Here is a 19,577-nt window from a genome sequence, read left to right as displayed (position 1 = left end):
TGAATGGCCCAGTGTGGAAGTGTAATAGACAGGAGAGCAGATAACACTGGACAGATGATGCAGGTTTAATTAAGTGAAGCAGACTTCTCCACTCCAGCTTCCTCCCGCTGCTGGGAAATTACTGTGTGTATGTGTGTGTGTGTGTGTGTGTGCATGCGTGTGTGTGTGCGCGCGCACTGGAAGCAGCCCTTCAGCATGTCTGTTTTTCTCACGTGAGTATAGTGAGATTGTGTTTTTAAGTCACAGATTGACCAGTCATTCAAATAAGAGGAGTTTAGGACAACTAACACACTCTTTTTGTTGCATGGCTACTTGAATAGTTACATAAAAAACTTGAAAAGGAGGCCTAGTGATCTGATATTTGTATCTTTTTTTTAAATATATTTTCTTTCTCTTAATAAAAGGGTGTTAAGGAATGCATTATTTATGTTTTAGATATTTAGTTGTGTATGATCATTTGCCCTATTTACAGTGAGATTATCTGTCATCTAACATTTCTTGAAAGTTAATCTTTAAAAATAACAACAGTAGCCATGTTAAATGTAAATATGAGCAAATACAAAAATAGCAAATATTATTTTTAAGTATTACATTTAATTTAAACAGTATTTTTGATTTAGAGAAAATAATACAATATTTTAATATCTCCTATTTGTCAGTTTTTATCAAATAATATAAATATAAAATAATTAAGGGATTATCGATATCAGTCTGAGTTTTAATATCTGTTGATCCCTAAATATGGTTATTAGCATATTTATAGATATGTACTAATGTTGGTGTTTTTTCATACTTTACTTTTTAATATTGTGGCGTTTATTCCTTATTTTATGTAGTTAATTGAATTTATGCTGGTTTTATTTTTTATTTATTAAGACAAAATAATACAGTATTTCACTATCAGTGATTTTCAGGTTTTTATAAAATAATCTAAATATTAAGTAATTCATATCATAAATCTCTTCATCCCCAAGTGTGTTCAAAGGCATATTTATAGATTTTTTATCATTATGTTGGTGTTGTACCAAGTTTTACAAAATGCTAATATATTTACCATGTTATTTGTATAGTACCCCAAGCTACTTCAATGGATGCTTTCTATTCTCACAAGTTGTCTTCAAGATCGTGCGTTCATCTTTGGATTGTTTAGTGTGGATTGTTTATCTATGTACTTGAAAGACATTTCCCTTTAAAAGCACATTTTCCTCTTAGAATCCCATTGACTCTGTTAAAAAATGTTTAGTATAAAAGCAATTTACAAATATTGGTTTTCATTAGAAGGTTCCAAAGAACAGATCAAAACATGAAAAAGATTTCTAAGAAAATGAGCAATAAAGGACTATTAGGAGCTGAATTGCTTTCTTGAAATTGTGGTGGTGTTTTTTTTTTTTTTTTTTTTTTTTTTTTTTAAGTCTTATTTGAATGTACACTGCTGAGCATTTGGCTTGTATATGAGTTTTTCCCGCGTGTTTGAGTAAATGCAAATACTGACGTTTGTGTGCATCTCTTCCCCCGCAGAGACGTGGAGCAATCTCCTATGACAGCTCTGATCAAACCGCTCTGTATATTCGCATGCTAGGTAAGCATCATCTTCTCTGCTTAATGCATGCACGCACACACACAAACACACACACTCAACCTGTAAGCAAATTCATACACAGAGTAGATGTACCGTTCTGCACTGGAAGTTACCAAGCGCAGCATATTATACAACAGATTGTGTAACAGAGAGGATGGAGAGCCTCAACCATCAGTCAAAAAGCCTCTGATAATCTCTTCATTACATCCACAGCTTAAGTCATTCCTCAACTGGGAATTGCTTAGCGTTTCTGTGAATTTTCCTTTGATTTAATACTTATCAAGCCTCGACTCGGACTGATTGCTGACCCCAGGGACCTCCAAGAGTTTTATCTGTGCCCCTTTTGACTTCATAAGACAGCACTGAAAGATCTGACAGGGCCTGATGTTTAAACATTGCGTACGAACAAAATGCACATTGAAAAAGCACTTATTCAGTCTCATGTTGGATTAACAAAGGAATCAGTTAAGATTTATGCCAAGGTTCCTCAAATCTTGCCCTGGAGGGCCAATGCGCTGCAGAGTTGTGCTGCAAACTCACTGAACTGTGATTTTCTAATGATCCTGAAGACATTGATTAGCAGGATCAAGTGTGTTTAATTAGGGTTAGAGCTAAAGTCTGCAGTGAAGTGGATCACGTGGGCCAGATTTGAGGATCCCTGGTTTATGCTAAGTCATTGTTTTTTATCAGGAAATTTTAATTACGGGTTAAGTGTATTTAGAGATTTTATGGAAAACTAGAGCAGTTTATTACTCTTTCATCAACACGGGTGAAATTTACAACCTGCATTTGTTTTTAATTTTTTTGTTTCTAGTATTGTGAAATGCAAAAGTGTCACAGGTGGTATAGATTCCAAAATGCAATAAAACCAGTATTTTATTACTATTTTGTTATTTTTGTAGTTTTTATTAATAGATATTGGTCACTTGGATATTTATCGTGCTGTTGGATTTTTTTTCTTTTTTCTGATTTAAAGAGATAGTAACAGAGTGCAAAAGTTGGGTTTCTGAAGTAAAAGCTTCTTTTTTTTTAATGATAACTTACAAACCTTTAAAGACAGAGCTGTTGTGAGGTTTTTAAAATAATCATGTACCAATGGAATATATAATAAAAACTACATTACCCATGATGCTGTGCAGGACAATGGCACCAATCACAGAGCAGCAAATCATGCAAGAAGGGAATATTGAATATTTGTGTATATATGGATGTTTTCTTAAAAAAAAAAAAAGATATATATTGTTTCTATAGATGTAATTACAAACTTAAAATTTGTAGTTTTAAATTTCACCATAATTGTCATTCGCAATGCTTCATGGGATTGTAGCTGTTCCCCTCACTTAAGCCATTCAGTTCAAGCCATTAATCCTGCATGTTTGTCTTTTTGTCTGATTTTCAAATAAGTTTTTTTTTTTTTTTTTTTTTGCTACAAATGAGAGTTAATGTTTCAGCTGGTTGGCTTGGTTCATGGCTTATGAGGCTTTAACAAGACTTTTAAATAAATCCTTTTGGGGGAAAAATGAATGGGAAAAATAATTTCAAAACCAGTGCTGCTAAAAAAGTTGGCAGGCACTATTGCACTACAGTTTACAGTTTATATGGTTTATGGCAAAAATGTAACCCTTTGAGAGTACTTTGTCTTTAAGAGCGCATGTCAAAGACATAGCATGCAATTAGCCTTTTTTATTGTTTTTAACTGTTGTATAGATTTATCAGCCATTCTTCATCAATAATCTGAAAATAGTTATCAGTATATAATATTGTGCAGAATTTCAGTATCTGTGCATGAAACCTACGTAAATTTTATACATGAGGCCTGTGATCTGTGCTGTCAGATATTTTACACAACAGTGTACTAAGAAGGTGGTGGTTCCACATTAGATCCGTTTGACTGACATTTACACCAATTCATCACTTCCCAATCACACTGACTGCTTTGCTTTCTGTCACTGTACCATGAATTAGTAAAACCCAAGAACATAATAACCACCTGGAGTCTCTACACGTTCAGTAACAAGCATGTAGCCAACAGCCTAGTAAAGCTAAGCCTGACCTAATATTTGATCGTAATTTCTTTTTTTTGCTTTGTTTTTAAGCTGTGACAAACAAAACAATCAAACCCTCATTCGTGTTTACACCAGGTATGAACCAACACATCTCATCAGGAGAGACAAACCCGCTCACTCGCTTTCACGACCTTTCCCTTTAATAACTTTTTCCGCACCATTCCTCCTTAAAGACCTGCGTCAGAGGGCACTGTCTAATCAGCGGCATTTCTCACATTACAATGTCTTCTAATAATATTAGTGGGTCAGGAGATGCGTACGAGAGGTTTGGCGCAAAAACAGAAGACGAGAGCGCACTTTTGGTTTCCATGATGTGGTCTTGCTTCCTCAACCTGCGCGGCTTTTCTTCTGCATCTCTGTTTTAGTTTTTTTTTTTAGATTTTTTACATTTTTTTCTGATTCGCTTGCTGCATGTGCTACACTCTTGTACGGTCGTTCCGACTCTATGATTTTTTTTGTTGTTGTTGTCGTTTAGTTTTGAAACTCATGTCTGTCTTTTTTTATTTATTTGAATCATGTTTTTTATGTAATTGTAATTCACAGTTTTGGTATTTTGATAGGAGCTTGTGTAATATTCAAACAGCTGTTTTCAAGTAAGTAAATATACTGCTGGGAGGCTATTTTAATATTTGTTTATTGACTTATTTACACGCACATGACGTATTTTTAACTGCACATGAATTCCAATCAGTAGTGACTGACATGCTGGCGGCTGCCATTACTCAGTAAAAGTTTATGCGTCCCCCCTCCTTCTCCCTGTCCATGCAAATACACGCACACACACAGCCAGAGTTTGATGAAAAGGCCTATTGAATGACTTTTGAACAGATGTGACTTTAGAGCTTTGGCCAGCCTCGTTGAAGTCCCTCTGATTTCCTCTCCATTCTGTCCTGGGCTGAAGCACAAGCTTGTCTTTCTTCCATGCGTCCTCCTTTGCTCCTTGCCGTCTGAATACTAATGCATAAGTCCCTCTGGCATGGCGATGCATGGTCTGTTCCCTGTCCTCACCTTTCCCCCCCCATCCGTCAGCAGTGTGTGTATGTCTGTCTCTGTCCCCCTGTATCCAGGCCTGTAACCTGCTGTGTGTTGTGTTTGCTGACAAATATCTTGAGGACTTGTGTGTTGATGCCTTCTAGGAGATGTGAGAGTGAGAAGTCAGGTAGGCTTTGAACCTGAACGAAGAGGCTCGCACCCGTACCTGGGCGTCGATTTCCGCACATTACACTGTAAGTACCCAAATTAGCACTCGTACACATACCTAGCTCTGTAGCACAATAGAGCCGCTTTGTATCAGAGGTATTTTATCACGGTTATTGAATATGTTTAAAGCTTTGAACCAAATCAACAAACTCTGAAAATAATTCTTGAAAATGAAAAATTAGACCATTTCGGGATGAGCTATTAGACTCTGAATGAAGCGGATCAGTTTAATTTGAAAGTATTTTCTTTTTGAAAACATCTCTATTGTCTTTTATGTTGTAAATGTGCTGTCACAGTAGAGAATTATCAAAAAAGTCACTTTCAAACCTGTCAAAGTGGCAAATACACTTAAACACGAGCGAAATCCGCACAAGAAGATTTTCTGCAGTTTCTCAGAACTCCCAATCCTGCTGATTCCTATTGAAATTAAATGGATTTTACCAGAAAAATGTAATTGGGTTAATGATCCAAAAATTAAAATTTCATAATTTACTCAAACCTGTTTAAGTTTCTTTCTTCTCTTGAACACAGTATAAGATATTTTGAAGAATGTTGGTAACCAAACATTTGACGGCAGCCATTGACTTCCATAGTAGTAGCTTTTTTTTCTCAATAAAATAATAAATAAAAACACTGGTAGGTAGTTATGTTTTAAAAGCTCTTATTTTTTTTTTACATATAAAATGTATTTTGTCTGAGAATTTAAATGGGATTTTTGCTTCTGGAGGACTGGGAATGTCACTTAAGAAATAAGTAAAGAATTAAATTCTAAATTTAATAATTTAGAAAAATATGAAATTCTAAAAAAAAAAAAAAAAAAACCTATTCATTTATTTAAATACACATTAAACCATCTTTGTATATGTCAGTTTGAAAGTAATGTCTATTTACATTTTTATTATTTAAAAAAAAAACAATCATAAAATGGTTTATTTTTTAAGTGGCACGTCTCATTCACCCTTATGTTTGTTATCTGTTAATATATTCTAACCTAATTATATTAAAGACGTTTTCTCCAGTTTTCATAGTCTCTCTGTCTGTGTTGATCTACCAATGTGGGCGAGCTGAATTCAGGAAAACGTACAGTTAGCACATGAAAAGATTTATTGCTCTTCTGTTGTGGTGAAATGAAACCCTGTTTTAAAGACTCTCTCCGGACTGGTTTTGCCTTTTGTGCTTCAGTCAGGCGTGACCCCTCGTAGGCTGCCTGAGCGCCACAATCACAACGATAGCAAGCGAAGTTTTAAACAGCAGGGGCTCCAGTCAGTGAGGCTGGGGGTGGATCTGGACCTGAACGAAAGCCAAAGACACTAAAAGCTTCTAATTTGAAAAACAATTTCAGCTTAATTGCTGTGGATACTAATTTTAAGTGGCATTTTGCATCATGGAATTTCCATGTCCTCTTTCTCATGCGTGTGTGTTTGTGCTCAGCCCGTGCTGAGTCAGCAGGGTCGATTCCAGCTCGGAGGATCCGGAGGCTCTTTAGTTTCCAGCGACACCTGCTTTCGTCCCGTCTGCTGCGAGGAGCGCCACACCTCAACCCCCTCCACATCCTGGACGAGGACTACTGTGGTCAGGCCAAGGTATGGCACCACAAACACACTTTGTGATAAAACCCTGGTGACTTTAGTTTGTATTGAATATTCAACATTTGCAGTATGAATACATAACACATGGAGTTATTGATTTTTCATCTGTTCTCACCCTCATTTACTCAGTGTATGCTTGAAAAGGTTGGAACCTGGAATTTTGATATATTCCTCTTCGACAGACTTACAAATGGTAAATATTTATTGATTTCTGTGTGTGATTATGTGAGATTTGTAGTACTTTAGCTTCACTATATCAAGCCACTTTGCATAAGTCCACTTCTCATTCAGTTGTGGTCAACTCTGCCACCTGCTTGTTGCATCGTGGCTGTGCAGAAATGAGGATGAAGCTTTGCCTAGCCAAATTCATCCTTCCTCTTAAATTCTTTGTTGTTTTTGAAGGAAACAGTCTTGTCTTCTTGACATTTCATTTGCTGAACCAGTATGGCCTCATTGAGCTCTTCCAGTTAGACATGGTTAAAGTGCGTCGGTTTCTAGGTAAGTGTTTTTCTTGTTTATGGCTGAAATTAACAATTCATTCTTCTCTTATTAATGGTATTTTAAAAGCATAGTTTTATTTTATTAAATACGCTTGATTAAAACGATGCAAAAATGCTAAATGTATGAATGTATATGCACTTATTTTAAACATTTTAAATTCAGACTATTGTAATTACTTTATAATGTCATGTAACATTTCAATGAAATTTCAGTCATTTCAAACCTCAATTGTTTCACAACAAAAGAAAATAGTTAAAATATAATAGTATTTTGTATATATTAGTCCAGATTTACTTACATTTCATCCTATTTTATAATTAGTAGTAGTATTTGTATTATAATAAACTTAATTATTACTGTTATTTTTTATTTGCTTGCTTTTAGAATGTATTTAGCTTTTTTGGGAAAAATGAAAAATACTCATTTACAAGAATTTATAACATTTACAAGAGGTATAAATTTCACCATGAACATATAATATTAAATTGTAAAAGTTGCTTGGAAAACCATCTCAAAAACCTTAAACAGCAAACTTTTACATGACTATGATTTGAAACATCTGATCAACTCATCTGAATTATTTTTATTGTTATTACAATATATTTATTGTAATCCTAAAATGTATTTTTTAGAGATGTTCCGATACCCTTTTTCTCTTCCCGATACTGATTCCGATACCTGGGCTCAGGGTATCGGCCGATACCGAGTACTGATCCGATACCTGGGTGTGTATCTGTATATACAGCTGTATATACTACTAGCCCTGTGTAAATTGCTAGAATTTTTTTATGGTGTGCTTCAGACAGATCCCTCAATAAAACATGAACAAATACATGGTGAACTACTGTATTTATTACAGTATTTTTATTATCTAACATGAATTTGACAGTATTATTTATTTTCTTATGCAAAAAAGAACTTCAAATGCAGCCAAAAATCTAACACCGCAAACTAAAAAAGGTATTTAAGTTTTACAATATAACTGTATAAAAAAACTGCAACAAATAAGTCTAGGAATATAAAAAAAGATCTATTAATCAGATAATCTCTTTACAACAAAACAAGTAAAAAACAAGCAACCATCTAGGCATAATTATTATTATTATAGAGACGTATTATTATTACTGTAGGCTACAACAGTAGCTTTATATATTGTCAATTTACTCATGTAAACCAAACATTTATTTTAATGGGCTGCCATGAAGATCTTTGAGTGTCTGTGTTTATGATATGACAGTATTCTCAAATGAAACGGTAAATTCTCATGAAGTGACGGTTTATGCGTTCGTGTCCTCATGACACACAGCAGAGACTACAAAACAGCGAGCTCTCGCGCATCTGTGCCAGTCACCCACAGAGATGTAGATTTTGCGGGAGTAATATTTAAATAGTATTTTGCAGTTTAATATTCACAGACACTAGTATATATTCGGCTACTGTCTGGAGCCCTGCGCTTTGACTTACACGGAAGCGACTGAACGCAGCTGCCGGTACTGAATATACTCGAGAGTCTGTAACTACCGGTACTACAGTGACATACTGCTAACCACTGATCTATAATATAGAAGCAGCTTCACTGTCTTATGGCAGTTTAGAATGTGATGAGTGATCCAGTCATATATAGATCAGGGCTGCTAACGCGTTTTCATTTCTTCTTCGCTGCTCTAAACAGGGGTTGCTTGTGGCAACACAGCACAACTTCCTGTGTTTTCAATGCATTTTGAGCAGCGAAGAAGAACCGTGCAGCGGTTAGGCAAAGCTTGCGGTCATAACTAGGTCTTTTTTAAGAAAATGGTATCGGATCGGTATATGGGTTCATGTATTCGCCGATGCCGATGCCAGAATTTGTTGTGGTATCGGAGATATTTCCGATACTAGTATCGGAATCGGAACATCTCTAGTATTTTTCAGTTCCCTAAACAGATGGAGGTTCTGCATGCCTGACTGAGAATGAAATTAGTTGTTGATTGTCATCATATATTTAAATGATTATCCGCAGCCCTAATACACTGACTGTACTAAACTTGCTGAATTACTTGAAATGTTTCAGTTCTGGTTCAAGAAGATTACCACAATCAGAACCCTTACCATAATGCAGTCCATGCTGCTGATGTCACCCAGGCCATGCACTGTTACCTGAGAGAACCCAAGGTGATTGTCCCTTTATTAAATGTACCGTAATTGACTTTTAATGTTTACATGTAGACTTACAGTCGTCTCTTTGTTTGTGTGTGTGTGTGTTTCCGCAGCTCGCTGAGTCCCTCACATCATTCGACATCCTCTTAGGGTTGCTGGCTGCGGTCACACATGATCTGGACCACCCTGGAGTCAACCAGCCTTTCCTCATCAAAACCAACCATTACCTTGCAGCTTTGTACCGGGTTAGTGCGCCGTCCAATGGGATTTAAGCACATCATTAGCTCCACAATCCTCTTTATGTTCTGAGTAAATTACTGTATTTGTAAACATGTCAAAGTCAATCGGCACTGGTGTGTGTGTGTGTGTGTGTGTGTCGCTCTGTAGAATACCTCGGTTCTGGAAAACCATCACTGGAGGTCTGCAGTGGGTCTGCTCAGAGAGACCGAACTCTTTTCCCATCTTCCTGCGGAAGACAGGTCTGTCTCTTCACTTCTTTTTAGCCTAAATTTAAGTTATGACTTATTACTCTACAAGCAAGTCATTTTCTTTTTCTTATTTATTTTTATAACTAATTTAATTATTTATTTTAATGATATTTTTTCCTTTATTATTGTTATTATTATATTCTTTATTGACTCAGTTTTAGGACGGACTTTTTTGCCAAGTGGAAATACTTATTTATACATTCTAAGAATTATACATTGCAATTATTAATTATAAGCTATAACAATTAGTTTTTTCAACTCACTTTTCCTATGAACTTTTTAGCAAAATGGAAAAAATACTTGTATTTACTTGTATTTAATTATTTGTAACAATTTATTACACTTACAATAATTATAAATGTTATAATCAATTTATAAAAAGTAAACTACTGTCTCTTTAAGACTTTTCTATGTAAATGACATCTGTTCTGATTGACTGTGTTTAATTGGTGTCTCTAACAGTCTGGGTATAGAGAGGCAGCTGGGGTCGCTTATTCTGGCCACAGATATCACCCGACAGAATGAGTACCTGTCCCGCTTCAGGACACATCTGGATGAGAACGACTTGTGTTTAGGACACGCTTCTCATCGACATTTCGTTCTGCAGGTGGGAATGTGCAATTTAGTATTAGTTTCACTAAAAACAAACATTATGTAGTTTATATAAAGTTTTATTTACAGATTATATGCCAGCTTTGACTTCAAAATAAAATAATACATTTGACGTTTGCTTTAAAAACAAAGAGGGGAAATAATTGTAAAATTATAGATAAGAAACGAGTTACATTTATTAATATATAATTTTAATTTAGTTGATTTTGAACTCTATAAAGCTGTCTATAATGTACTTGAAGTTTGCGATGTCCAGATTTTAAGTGCAAGGGCTGCATACCATATTTTTTAATAAAGACAGACACTTTTCGGCTCTTAAGACCAAATTGACATGTGTTCCAGATGGCCCTGAAGTGTGCAGATATCTGTAACCCGTGTCGACCGTGGGAACTCAGCAAACAGTGGAGTGAGAAGGTCACAGAGGAGTTCTTCCACCAAGGTAGCCAGTTCTCATGATGATCATGTTCGTTCACTGTGTTCAGAAGCTAATCTCTGTGTTCTGCTGTCGTCTTATTCAGGAGACATTGAAAAGAAGCATAAACTTGAAATAAGTCCACTGTGTGATAGTGAAGCCAACACCATAGCCAGTGTTCAAATCGGTAAGAACCAGGACATTCTCATTTCTGAGCTCACCCTGAATATAGGAGGAAAAGAAAAATTGCCTATTGTATGTATATTGATTTAAGGCACTTGTTTTTTCTGACACGGTTTTCAGATTTTGAAGTATTTTGTTTCAGTAGTATTATATTCTTTCAGACGTGCAGAAAGAAAATATCCAAAATACACATTTAAGTGTTTGATATATTTCCCAGTTTTATTCTTATCTATATCCTGAAGGTTTTTACAGAATGGTTTGTTCATATATCGATTGATTGATTTCTATAACATTTCATTCCTGAAAACATGGTGAAATTTTCTGGGTGTTGAAAGTATTTTCTAATTTATAGATGGAAAAAAAGTTATTTACCTACTATTATTATATTCATTCAGGCCAAGAGCTTGCACGAAAACAATAAGCGGTTTATCGCATGACCCAATCAATTCAGTCATAACCAGTTATATCTGATCATATCGCAATGGAGACATTGCTTCCTCTCATGTGACTTTCCCCCATTCATTCTCAGTTACCCCTCACTAAGCCTAAGGCGCTAAGAGGTCTCTGTTGTAAGTCTATGGACTGAGGGGAGGCAAGCCTCCGCTCTAATTTTAGCTGTGTCGCCGTTGGACAGTGTTACTTTATAAAACGACTTTTAGACTTGTAATGTCTTATTTAGTAATATTTGAGTTGTTTTATTTTTTTTTATACGTTTTATGAGGAGACATGAGGAAATACACACATATACAGTGTTTGTCTTTTTTTGTTGTTTATATGTGCGTGTATAAAATATAATTTAAGTACATTTTATTTTTGATTTACATCTTAAATTCAATAAAATCCCTTCTGTTAAACATTTCACTCTAATATGTCAACTAAATGAACTTTGAACCTGTCTTTATCCAGCGTTCAGATTACTGTACTGGAAATGCATGCAAATGAGTGCATATTTAATTAGATAATAAAACAATTAAACAATTTCAGTCACTTGTAATACTGTACTGTAGTTGTACTGTGATAAAATTTTGTCTTGCCTTTTTTTATAAAATTATAATAAATATATATATTTATATATAGTAATGCAATATGAAATAATGATATTATAATTCTCATTAAAATTAATAATTTTTTATAAACTCTGACTGATATAGTGATCTCTGCCTCAGATTCTCTTTCTCTTCCACCAGGTTTCATGACTTATGTGGTGGAGCCTCTGTTTGCCGAGTGGGCGCGCTTTTCAGACACGCGGCTCTCTCAGACCATGCTCGGCCATTTGGGCCTGAACAAGGCCAGTTGGAGTGCCATGGATCCCGAGACATCGGGGAGCTCCGAGGAGGGGGAATCCGAACCGGGCCGTCCCACAGAAGAGCCCAGTTCCAGAGCCTTATCTCAGGGAAGCCAAGAGACATGACACCCCAGCGCTCGCAGAACACCTCTACTGCCCTCAGCCAAACATCTTACGTCACCCTTGAGTTGCTCGCCACCCATCTCCAACCAACCACTGATGATTTCTTTTCTTCTTTTTCGTTCGTTCGTCGATTTAATTTATTTAATTTTAAGCGCTCATTTACCCTTAAACATAGAGCAATACATAGATACCTCATTTGGCTACTGCTGCAATTTTGGTTTCTTTTAATTATTGTGATATTTATTTAAGCTTATTTGTTTAGTTTTTCTTTTTTCTTTTGGGCGTTACTAATTCAACTCTGATGCTTTGATTAAAGACTGTAAGGGAATGTGGGGTAGGAAGGAACCCCCTCCGATGGCTTTAAAGTGCCATTTTTGAAACATTGAATTGTTTTGAAAGTCATTTGAAACCCCTTGAGTATTTAAAGGAGAGGTTTTTTACAACCACACCAAGAGACAATGTGTGTGAAACCGAATGTGTGCGAGCATGTTTGTGTGCGAGTGTGTGCCAGTGCTTCTGCAAATCAATCTTCCTCCTTGTGTACAAAAATACAAATGTGAAGAGCCCAGTCCTTTTGCTGCCTCTGAAGACTGTTTACACATGTTGTTTCTAACTGAATCATGTTCGTTCTGTGATAATTGCCTTTTAAGCACAGATGTGAAGAACCACTTTTTTTTTTTTCTCTCAAAACCTACTGCTGATGATCAACAAAATCTGTCAGACTGCAACCCCATCGGCAAGACGCATCAGATGTCATACGAATGCCATTTGTGCTCCATTGCATCTTTCTCTCCCCTGTATTTCAGACAATTGAAGGAACGACGCGTGGTGAAAGGTGGCAGAGATGAACCCTTTTGACCATGGAAGAAGGATTAATGTCACGGGACATGTAGCTGAACGGACTCTCCATGGATTTTGCTCAGGGTTTCACCGACCTGCTTATTTCGGAGAAACAAGGAAGTAAAGGTGCCTTTTATAGGTAGCCACCACTCCTCTCTTTCTCTCTCTCCTCTGTATTTTGTAAAGAAAGATAAGTCCTTCTCAGAATGTCTCAAAGCCACTCGTCTCTTCGGAAGACTGCTACACAATGCCTTAAAACTATGCACAAAGCTAAGTGACCAAACCAGCTTTCGTTTTCATTTTAAACTCATCCCATCGTCTATTTAGTGCACTGTCTGACCCTTTACCTTTCTGTTGTGGAGAAACCTTTTTTTTTTATTTTAAGGAGGAGAATTGGTTTAATGATTTGATTTTTAACATTAAACATTCCATTATTCCGTATTGTTTTGGATTCTGTACAGAACGGACAGTTGATTTTTTTTTTTTTTTTGTTCTTCTCTTGATACTTGGAAAGGGAAGAGGTGCTTTATTTTAGGTGATTTGTATATTTGTTGTAAGTGCTGTAAGACTGTTGATTTAAGAAAAAAAAACTGTTTACAGTTTGTTGTAACAGCCATTTTGGGGAGACGACCTATGCGTCAAGCCATTTTGTAAAGGCTTTGCCGTATAACCTTTTGATACATACTTGTTGCAGTTGCATTTTTGATGAATAAAACTTCACAAAATATTTCTCTACTGCATGGCATGAGCTCATGCTGTTCTATATGTTCAAATGTAACAAAGTAGAAACCACATTACAGAAATGAAAAGGCAATGACTGTTTTAGGTTTATTCAAGAAAGTAAAGTCATTTCAAATCGGTTCTGTAGTGTGAAATAAAATCAACCCATTTACATAAATCATCACACTTCATAATAAAACTAGAAATACATCTCTGACAGAAGATTCCCTTAAATTCTGAGGTACACTTCGTATGTGCTGGCCATTAAATCCAGTTTGAAATGAGAAATCCTGTACTGTAATATAATGCGAATGCACTGACTAATGGTGCACAGAAGACATTTTAGATATATGTGCAAACATACAAACCTTTTAAGGTACAAACACTGTCAAAAATTCTGCTGATAGACTGAAGTCAGCACTGGACTAGAGATAACAAGCTTGACGTAACAGATAAACAAAACTACATTATTTAAATGATTTATTAAACTGGTTAAATAACTAAATGACTTCCAGACCATAATCATGGAAATGTTCCAACATAATAAATTAGAACCTATAAAGGCTTTTAAATTAGTGAGCAAATACTACTGAATGACAGCACCATCTAAAGCCTATTTATGATGATTACAAAAGTGTGGTTCATAATTGCTAGTGGTCACATGTCAGAAAAACCTGAAGTTACTAAAGTTATCAGTAGTGGGCGACAGGCCAAGGCCGATATTTGGCATTTTGCAAATATCTGCATCGGACGATGAGTTTTTCTGCTTGGTCAATGTGTTCTAGGCCGGACTTTTATTTTGATGGCGCTGAGAGCGGCAGCGCCTGAACACACAGTGCTCACATTCTCCCTCTCGTTCATCGTTAACAGTTCGGTCTAATACGGATAGAAGTCGATCTAAACAAAGCAATTAATTAATTAACGTAAACAAATTATTACAATTGCTTTTATATTATTAGTAATAGGCAAACATTATAGTACTTTTTTCGTTTGCCGTCAGCATTAAGCAAATATGCATTTGTATCATTAAAACAAATCTTTTAATGACTAATGAACATGTATTTTCACAAACTTCCAAATCCAGCTGTGAGATCTTGTGCAGTGTGCATTTTTATCCAGCATGACTGTTGGTCTCAGTGATGTCCGTGTGAATTGAATGCTTTAAACTCGTGATTTCAAATTATGCTATGCTTTATGCATTTGCCCACTGTCATATTCATGTCATGTTCACTGTGTGGTTTATGTAAAATGAGTGTTACCCTGGCTTCATTTGAAAAAAATGTGATTCCCAATGCACACAAAATTCCCAGAATACTGAGTGCCCTGTTGGCCCTTTCCTTCCTTTTTAATTATATTTGTATTAAATATTTATTCATTTGTGAAAAATACTTTGTCATCTAAAGTATTTTATTTGACATTCATTTTTCAATTCTTTGCAAATTATTAAAAATTTCTTAAATATGAATTAAATATTTAAAAAATAAATAAATATCGGCTATCGGCTCCCCTGCTTTCCAAAATATCGGCTGTCAAAAAAAAAAAAAAAAAAAAAACTATATCGGTCGACCACTACTAGCAACTATGAATTAAAAATACACATAATATTACTGATAAAGAACAATCCATACACTTTGGTGTTTTGAACATTATCCCTTCAAATATGAGGAATCAAACAAAGTTGAATACTTGCACTGTTGACCTTCAACAGATCCAGATAAATCCACATATAAAAATCATACATGAAACAAAAAAAAAAAAGCACATTTCTCAGATAACGGGCATTAATGATGGAACTGGCTGCGGTACAAGATGTATTGATAGAGATTAAATTTACAAAGTGCAAATTACATCGATATTCAATCGGGAAACCAGATTGACTGCATAGTGTTTAGCATTTGCATGCTCACATAAAAGAACACTAACATTTTTAGGACTAACAAGAAAAGTTAGCCGCTTATTAAAATAAAAGTCATCAGGTTTACTACATGAACCTGCTCAGATGAGTAGCTCCATCCTAGCACAGTTTCCTCCTTCCATTTGACTTTAACATATGTTGGCCAAACTACAAAAGAAATGGCACAAAATGACTATGGCACTAAAACAAAATACATGAGAGATAATTTTTTCAAGAAATAGAATTTCTCTTACCGGTGGTGTTTCTACGTGGGTGTTATTCTCAGGGGCTGGCAAGTTAAAGTTGGCATCACATTCGCTGTCGTTCCGGTAGCGGTGAGAGAACTTGCGTTTCAGGGCCTATGCGATTAATGCTGCAGCATCTGTGGGCTCAACAGATCTTGGTTTCGTATCCTCTTGATGACTGGGAACGAAAGGATAATTGAACCTTCCTGCTAAGTGTTTATGATGAGGTTTGAATGTCATCACGGTCCAGATTAGGCACTATAACATTTACCTCTTAACTGAGCGCAGCTTCACTTTCCCAATGTCTTTCAGTATGTCTAGCATGTTGGGAAGATCTGGCTTTTTAGGTCCAGAGTCCAGTACGGTCTGCTGCTCTGCCTTTTTCCCACGCTGCTCTCGGATGAGTTCAATGGCACAATAGCTACTCTGCATGCCAGGGGCAGGACAAGGAGGAGGTGGAACAGGAGTCATTGGTGGAGCTTGGGGTATGGGGGGACCACAAATTGCAACTTTAAATGGGTAAAAACGACCAATACCAAAGTATTTACTAGCAGAGTGCTATTTTATGTCTTTTGCAAGAACACCAACACTTTGCAAGCATATGTGTTGAACATGCCTAACGGTAACATCACTGGAATATATTTGGGGCATTAAGAACAACTAACCATATTGTTGTTAAATTTTTGTAAATAAATGACTATATATATATATGTTTGCATGTATCAAAGTGAGTGGGATTCATTCATTTTCACTGTTAAATATAAATAAAAATATTAAAGCAATATTTCCATTTATACAAATAAAGCTGAAAAAAATGTAAGTTTTGTGAAGGTAAATTTATGACCCTTTTAGGTCTTCATCACAATTTATGATTATAACAGGAACAAATATCTGCCTACAGGGTGAAAAGAGAGATCTTCAAAGAGAGATTTTATTAAGGGAAAGTTATTTTATTTTTCTTACCCATTGACAGATATTTATTCTTTGAGCATGAACGCCCTTAAATTAGATACATTTATTAGAAAACAAGACTTTATATATTCATTTTGCATCTCGGGTAAATGTATCTTGATTTTTTTTTTTTAAATGCATGCAACATTTAATATCATAAATTTAAGACTTTCGGCCTTGATTCTTTGAGACCTTTTAAAACTACAAAATATGATGTCAACTACAAATATCAAAACAAAAGCTATGTCAAAATACTAAAACGGTATATACACATAATACTGAAGTGGCACTGCAAATAACCTGTGGATTGTGCACTTAGCTCCTGTGCCTGAACGATCTGTGCAATTTGCGCTCTTAGTTTGGACAGCTCAGTTTCCAGAGCACTGAGCTTCTGAATGGCTTCATCGTTGATGATCGTCTGACTCTGTGGCGCAGATTCAACCTGGTGCAAGCTGGGTAATGACTGCCGATGTCTCAGGGGTTTGCACTGCTGGGTGCGAAAAAAACAACCCAGAATCTGCCTCAAACCTGCAGAACAAATGATAATTACAATATCCAAATTTCTCTTTTCTAAATCAATTTAGAAATATTTTTACCTATTCCTGCCAGCACCATCACTCTCTCTCCTCTGTCAATCCAGCCCACATCAGCAAGTGTGGCAACAAGTCCATTTGGCCCATTTGAATTGTTGAGGAAACTCGCTCCTGCAGCGAATAGATGAAGCTGCTAAACGCCCCAAAGACAGTTTTAAAGGACAGTTAATACACTGAACAAAACTATAATGCAACACTTTTGTTTTTGCCCTCATTTATCATGAGCTGACCTCAAACATCTAAAAAAGAAAAGCAAAAAGCTGCACATTTTAGAATGGCCTTTTATTGTTGCCAGCCTAAGGCATACCTGTGCAATAATCATTGCATCTTGATATGCCACACCTGTGAGGTGGATTATCTCTGCAAAAGAGAAGTGCTCGCCAACACAGATTTAGACAGATTTGTGAACATTATTTGAGAGAAATAGGCCTTTTGTGTACATAGAAAGAGTCTTAGAGGTTTGAGTTCAGCTCATGAAAAATGGGGGCAAAAACAAAAGTGTCGCGTTCATAGTTTTGTTCAGTGTAAATTACAAAACCTGCTCAGGGCACTTTACAAGTCTCACAACAACGACAAACAAAGCCCCACAGACACTCAAGCACTCAAACGATGTCAGAACTACAGCAACAGAGCAAGCACCAAATGTTTTCACAACCACAGCAAAAAAAAAACGCAACAGAGAAACCTGTTTAAAACATTGCCTAGCAAATAATGAAGCAATTGGAACATTACAACAGCATTCAGCTCCTTTATCAAAAGGAAATCAATAATAATGCCAGTATTTCATAAAAACAAACAAACAAAAAAAAAAAAAAAACACTTTTTAAGCAAAACATTTTTTTAAAGAACTCTTGGCCTAGATTTTTTCAACAATGATCCAGAGAACTGACCTAAAGCAGATATGCTGCATTCCTGACATACAGGACAGCTGGAAGGAAGGGCAGAGAAGAGGAGAAACAGAGACAGTAATAAAAGTTTCAAGGTGAATTTAATGTCATCATATACTTTTGTTGTAAAGGTTAGATGGTAGGGAAAGGCCTAGACAAGATATTGTGAGCTGAAACATGTCCTTGTGATTCATGATCCATGTTTATTGTCAGCACACTGATGGAATCAAAGCAGAACAGGATAGAAATATTGATGACATGGGAGAACTGAATAATGAAAAGCCAAGAATGGAGAATGTTAAAGGTTTTGAGAGGCAAAAATACAATAAAAGTGGAAAACACTGATAATAATGGAATGAAAATGAATGAAGACTACCTGAAAATACTAATATAGAAAACATAAAAAGACAAATATTTAAAAACATAACAGGCATTCAAAATCATTTGTAAAGATCCTTTGAATTGGCTGTTGAAAGAATGACAAAAAGTTTAGATATTCTTTTATGTTTCTGACACATTTGATTGAACAAAGAGTGGTATTTTACCTGAAAATGGACACGAGGACAAGGTGCTAAGGGAAGATTTGTGGCAATTCTTCTGACAATACTCCCTGGATGACCCATAGGGCTTTAATGATGATCCTATAGCCTAAGAGAAATATAAATATAATCATTCTTCTAATCACAGGATGGGTGCATGATAGAAATGTACATATTATTCTGTGTATGAACTTACCAGGTCCATTTCTATCCGTCTATGATTTCCACTCATCTTGGTTACTTGACTTACAGATCTGTCTCATCTTCAAGGATCTGTGGATCAATGATCATCTTAAGGAAAAAAAAACCTTGAAAGAATCACTTTTTCACTTATGCTTTTAAAATAAGATCTTTAAGAGTACCCTGGTTTTCCAAATTAAAACGTTATGAACCCTGTAAACTGTCAGTCATTCTCATATAGCAGAAGAGCATCTCTTACAAACGTCTCTCCTCAACTCCTTCCTACTTTCCTAAACAGTCACTATGTGGCAAACATTGTACAAGATGCTCATTTTACCAGAACACACTTAAGTACTAAACATTTTGTTGTAGTTTCTTCGTATCGCACCTGAGTGTTTGTCACTAACGTTAATAGATACCGTAAACAGAAGACTGACGTTAGTGAACTATCTACAAACTTTAATACATAAAGGTTAAAGGCGCTAAAACCCAAGCATTATTATTTCAGTTGTTTTAAACGCTCTGTTAGTTGTTTACAAAAGTTGTCGCGATTT

General features: G+C 35.8%; 1 protein-coding gene and 1 pseudogene across 14 annotated transcripts in view; one reads left to right on the top strand and one right to left on the bottom strand.

The window, feature by feature from the left end:
• LOC113073253 (high affinity cAMP-specific 3',5'-cyclic phosphodiesterase 7A-like) overlaps positions 1-13,944 on the top strand; it is a 38,190-nt gene extending 24,246 nt beyond the window's left edge. For 2 of the 14 annotated variants that reach the window (XM_026246124.1, XM_026246133.1), the window contains exons 2-15: positions 1,519-1,579; positions 3,676-3,720; positions 4,206-4,238; positions 4,782-4,871; positions 6,277-6,428; positions 6,564-6,627; positions 6,837-6,932; positions 8,986-9,086; positions 9,185-9,316; positions 9,459-9,550; positions 10,022-10,166; positions 10,514-10,610; positions 10,690-10,770; positions 11,954-13,944. In XM_026246124.1, coding sequence (XP_026101909.1) covers positions 1,519-1,579; positions 3,676-3,720; positions 4,206-4,238; positions 4,782-4,871; positions 6,277-6,428; positions 6,564-6,627; positions 6,837-6,932; positions 8,986-9,086; positions 9,185-9,316; positions 9,459-9,550; positions 10,022-10,166; positions 10,514-10,610; positions 10,690-10,770; positions 11,954-12,177 — 1,413 coding nt within the window. In that variant the 3' untranslated portion in view covers positions 12,178-13,944. The remainder of the gene's footprint in view (positions 1-1,518; positions 1,580-3,675; positions 3,721-4,205; positions 4,239-4,781; positions 4,872-6,276; positions 6,429-6,563; positions 6,628-6,836; positions 6,933-8,985; positions 9,087-9,184; positions 9,317-9,458; positions 9,551-10,021; positions 10,167-10,513; positions 10,611-10,689; positions 10,771-11,953) is intronic. The other 12 variants (XM_026246129.1, XM_026246136.1, XM_026246128.1 and 9 more) reach the window with 7 other exon arrangements.
• A 1,172-nt stretch (positions 13,945-15,116) lies between these two features.
• Positions 15,117-19,048, bottom strand: LOC113073256 (mitochondrial fission regulator 1-like; annotated as a pseudogene).
• Between the last annotated feature and the right edge of the window lie 529 nt (positions 19,049-19,577).

This window comes from Carassius auratus, unplaced genomic scaffold (genome assembly GCF_003368295.1).
Source record: "Carassius auratus strain Wakin unplaced genomic scaffold, ASM336829v1 scaf_tig00011703, whole genome shotgun sequence".
NCBI classification, from domain to species: Eukaryota; Metazoa; Chordata; class Actinopteri; order Cypriniformes; family Cyprinidae; genus Carassius; species Carassius auratus.
Note: the sequence above shows the minus strand (reverse complement) of the source record. Positions and strands in the feature narration are given on the sequence as shown.